The following is a 4,164-nucleotide window of genomic DNA, read 5'->3' on the forward strand; positions in this document are numbered from 1 at the left end:
TTTGATATGTTTTTATGCTCTCACAGTCATGGCTTATTTAAATTTTGATTTTAGTCTTGTACCTTTTTCCAAAAGTGCTTTTATTGCCAACTGGAAAAAGCTGGATTTGGCACATAATTTGGATGCTCTTCTTAGGAAATGACCCAAATCCACTTTTATATGCATTTACAAAATGTATCACGTAATCAGCAGTCCTTTAGGGTCCGTAAACTGAAAAAAAGTTGACATGACATGTACAAAATGACAACACTGTGGAGCTTTTGGCCCATTTAAGCTGACACTGTACACCTGATTTGTTGTCTCAGTTGTCCTCTGGTGCACGCTTGAACAAAGAAACTGCTTTCCGTGTCCTGTTTTTCAGTACTCATTCTTAGTCACCTGTTGCTTTGCTTTCATGTCTTTCATAAACTTGAAACTCTTAACCCTTTCCTGCATCATCTCGAAATTTGTGCCGCTGGTCTGTACCGTTTTCCTTACAGAACAGGTTAATAGAAAATAGCACGCCAAGCCCACGGCCCCTTTATCTACCCTGATGTGTTTGTTGTGAACTCACTTATCTCTGCAGAGTGATATTTCGCTCTTTGTCATTCTGTGCGAGAGTTCCTCTTTCTTTCCTGGCTCCTCCTCCTCCTCTGCCCCACCAGTGAATGGGGCCTTTGTGGGGGCTTTTTATTTCCCGGCATTCCAGAGGGAGTTCTTGCAGGTGAGGGTGCGCAAACCGATTGAACCTTGCGCTTTACGACTAGCAAAAAAAAAAAAAAAAATGCAAATTTGTCCAAGAGCAGCAAGCTGTTTTCATTTCCTAATCTTTAGAGACTTGCAGCAGCTATAAGGGTGTGATCACAGGAGAAGCAGAAAAGGTGGGAGGGAGGGATCTGAGTCTTTCTAACCAGGTGAGAGACCACACGCAAGGCTTAAATTTCACCTGTTCACTCGTCGCGCAGATCTGTTTTATTTCACTCTTTTATTTCACTCTTTTGAAAACAAGAAGCGCGAGCTGATCTAACAGTGTTGAGGATTCAACTGATCTGTTATCTGATGTCAGTAAGTCCTGTATGAGGGCTGTGTGAGTAACAAACTTTCAGTCCTCAGGCGGATCCCAGGAAAACTCCCAGCATTACCTGAGCCGAGTGCGCTAAAGGTGAGAAAGTTAATGTTTAAATCTGATTCGTACCTGTGCTTCTTTATTATTGTTTTACCACTGACATTTTCTCTAACCGGCTCACTTTAAATAATGTGATAAGTTCATTTGAAGATTTGTCATGAAAGAACAGATGAAGTGGAGGATAATCTGTTAGCTTTTGCTCTGTCTGCTTCAGCTTCTTTCTCTTCTGTTGAAACTTGTTAAGACAACACTGCCTGCAGGTATATATGCCTTTCCCATTGAGGTTTAGGGACATTATGACTTAGATTCCCAGTTAATAAATTTCATTAAGCAAACATATGTCACCTTTTTGATTTATTAATTTTTTTTCCAAATAGCTTTGAATCCATATTATATTTTAAGCTCATTTTCTCAGTGCACAAGCAGCATGCTTTTAATGGGCAGAGTCCATTAGAGGAAGGGCTTTACTTCTCTTTAATCTTCACCTCTGTGTTCCTCACAGTTCTTTATCTTTCCTGCCCTTTGATAACTGGTGCAGTTCTCCTTGTCTAGATCAATTCATTTACAATGGCAGGTTGATAAAGCAAAACACAGTTTGTATTTAAAATTGCATAAATTCTAAACACTGATTTTCTGAAATGGAAAGGGTAGAAATTAAACCCATTTAGGCACAATAGGAGACTTTAATTAAATACAATTTATCTGATGTAATTAGTGACTTTAAAATTTTACATTTAAGAAATGTTTGAGTGTTAAGTGTGTTTGAGTTGTATTGTTTTCAAACTAAATGCTTTTTCGTTTCAGTGCCATGTTGCAGACAGTCGGCGAGTGGCTGTGGTGGGAGAGTTTGTGGCTGCCTGCAAACGTCTCCTGGTCGGATCTGGAGGACAAAGAAGGCCGTGTCTATGCTAAAGCCTCCCAGCTTTACGGTGCTCTGCCCTGCGCCCTCTGCCTGCTTCTGCTCAGATACCTGTTCGAGAGGCAAGAATACACACTGAGAGAGTTTAGAGTGTGCAGTCGTCTGGTTTCAGAGCCTGGGGCTTGGGTTACACAAGCTTGAAGTAATATTAGGAAAGTCCAAAGATTGCTGACTGTTGAGTTGGGTAGGTGGTTGTAAAGCTCCGTGTGCTGTTTCAGGTACTTGGCCATGCCCCTGGCTAATGCTTGGGGGATCAAGGACAAGGTACGTCTCACAGCAGAACAAAACCCCGTCCTAGAAAAGTTCTTCTGCAGCCAAGCACGAAATCCATCACAGGTATGTGGAAAGGAAATGGAACAAAGGTTGTTTGCTGTTCGTATCTTGTAATCTCAGTCAGCTTTTTGAGAATTACCTTTTAATTTTAATAAAAAACAAGTTGTGATGAATAAAACCTGCTTTGTTGATTGAAAGATTTGAGCAACTTCAAGTGTTGGAAATTCTAAAAGGACCACAAACCACCAAAAAATAAAAAACAAACAGAACTGAATTATCTCCCATCAAGTGGCCCGTACCATGAATACAAAAACTTAACGTCAGTATTTTAAGTTGTATGTATTCAGAGGGAGTGTAACAGCTGGTGTGTTTGCTGTGTGTCAGGCTGATGTTCGCTCTCTGTGTAAGAAGACCAGTTGGCCTCAGAGGAGAGTTGAAGTTTGGTTCAGAAGGAGGAGGAATCAAGATCGACCTGGGCTGCAGAAGAGATTCTGTGAGGCCAGGTGTGTGTGTCCCTGTGGGTTTGGATTTGTGTTGGGGCTTTTGCTGCACAGAATGTAAGAACACATGCATCTGTGTAAGTATGTAACATTACGGTCTTTGTGGTTTAACAGCTGGAGATGCTTTTTTTATCTGTCTGCTTTTATTGGAGGAATCTGGGCCCTTCATGATGTAAGTAGTTTCTGAGTTCCTAGATGTTTGTCACATGAAGACATGAGCTCACACGCCCCTTAACAATCGTTTTATCCGGTTATTGTTGCAAATCTCCCTATTGTTCTCTTCTCTTCTGTCATTGTTGGCTTTAGAAACCTTGGCTTTATGATCTAAAGGAGATTTGGGCCGAATTTCCAAAGCAGGTGTGTGGTTCTACCTTTGTAATTAAGATAGATTGCATAATAGTGCACGCAGGATGATACATGAACACATTTTTGTTTATTCCCACAGTCTATGCTGCCATCACAGTACTGGTATTACCTTTTAGAAATGGGCTTCTACATTTCTTTGCTTCTCAGCCTCACATTTGATGTGAAACGTAAAGTAAGTGCACACAGAGCTAAACTATTTACTTTTAAATCAATTTAACATTGTTATTATTTCAGAAAAATATAGTTTACTATTTGCTAATCAACATTTCTTTTATGTACAAATTATTAGTTTTGTAAGAGTTCATAACTTGGAAATTACATAATAATGTTAATTATAAAACAATGTTTTACACAGTTAGTACTGATGTATCAACCTGTCATCTGCCTTTTCATAGGACTTTAAAGAGCAGGTGATTCATCACATAGCTACACTGACTCTACTGAGCTTCTCCTGGATTTCAAACTATATTCGTATTGGAACCCTTGTGATGGCAGTCCATGACTCTTCTGATGTACTGCTTGAGGTCAGTGCTCTTGTGACGGGTTTTTAATAAAGTAAGAATGTTTTTGTAAAAGAAAAAAGCACATTTATGAGATACGTGTGATGTCAGTGTTTCTAAAGCTGAGGTTATATTGCCCAGCCTGAGATGGATAGCTCAGTGTCTGGCATCCATGGAATTAAAATAAAATAAATAAATGATGCTAAAACCACAAGAGACACTGCTTTAAAATTACAAATAAATAAATAAATAAATAAATAAATTTTAAAAAGAGACAGAATGGATAATGTGCGCAGTTTAGACACATTAATGCAAAAGGAGCTGAAAAACTTCACCAACAAAACTAAATGTGCTGTATTGAAAGCAATGATTCACAAAACCTTTTAGCTTCTATCTCACAGAAAAAAAAGTCAACAATTTCAGACATTTTTGAAGCAGGCAAGGCTCCAGAGCTAGAAAGTAGAGAAAAATAAAAACATTTATGCATAACTCCTGATGGTT

The 4,164-nt window shown here is 39.0% G+C and overlaps 1 protein-coding gene across 3 annotated transcripts in view; it reads left to right on the top strand.

Annotated features, from left to right (window-relative positions):
- The first annotated feature begins 709 nt into the window (after window positions 1-709).
- cers3b (ceramide synthase 3b) overlaps window positions 710-4,164 on the top strand; it is a 4,415-nt gene continuing 960 nt past the window's right edge. The window contains exons 1-9 of one of the 3 annotated variants that reach the window (XM_014003514.1): window positions 710-893; window positions 989-1,141; window positions 1,910-2,086; window positions 2,243-2,360; window positions 2,682-2,800; window positions 2,912-2,969; window positions 3,104-3,154; window positions 3,243-3,335; window positions 3,559-3,687. In XM_014003514.1, the coding sequence (XP_013858968.1) occupies window positions 1,914-2,086; window positions 2,243-2,360; window positions 2,682-2,800; window positions 2,912-2,969; window positions 3,104-3,154; window positions 3,243-3,335; window positions 3,559-3,687 (741 nt within the window). In that variant the 5' untranslated portion in view covers window positions 710-893; window positions 989-1,141; window positions 1,910-1,913. The remainder of the gene's footprint in view (window positions 894-988; window positions 1,142-1,909; window positions 2,087-2,242; window positions 2,361-2,681; window positions 2,801-2,911; window positions 2,970-3,103; window positions 3,155-3,242; window positions 3,336-3,558; window positions 3,688-4,164) is intronic. The other 2 variants (XM_014003516.1, XM_014003515.1) reach the window with 2 other exon arrangements.

Source organism: Austrofundulus limnaeus, unplaced genomic scaffold (genome assembly GCF_001266775.1).
Source record: "Austrofundulus limnaeus strain Quisiro unplaced genomic scaffold, Austrofundulus_limnaeus-1.0 Scaffold19, whole genome shotgun sequence".
Classification (NCBI taxonomy): Eukaryota; Metazoa; Chordata; class Actinopteri; order Cyprinodontiformes; family Rivulidae; genus Austrofundulus; species Austrofundulus limnaeus.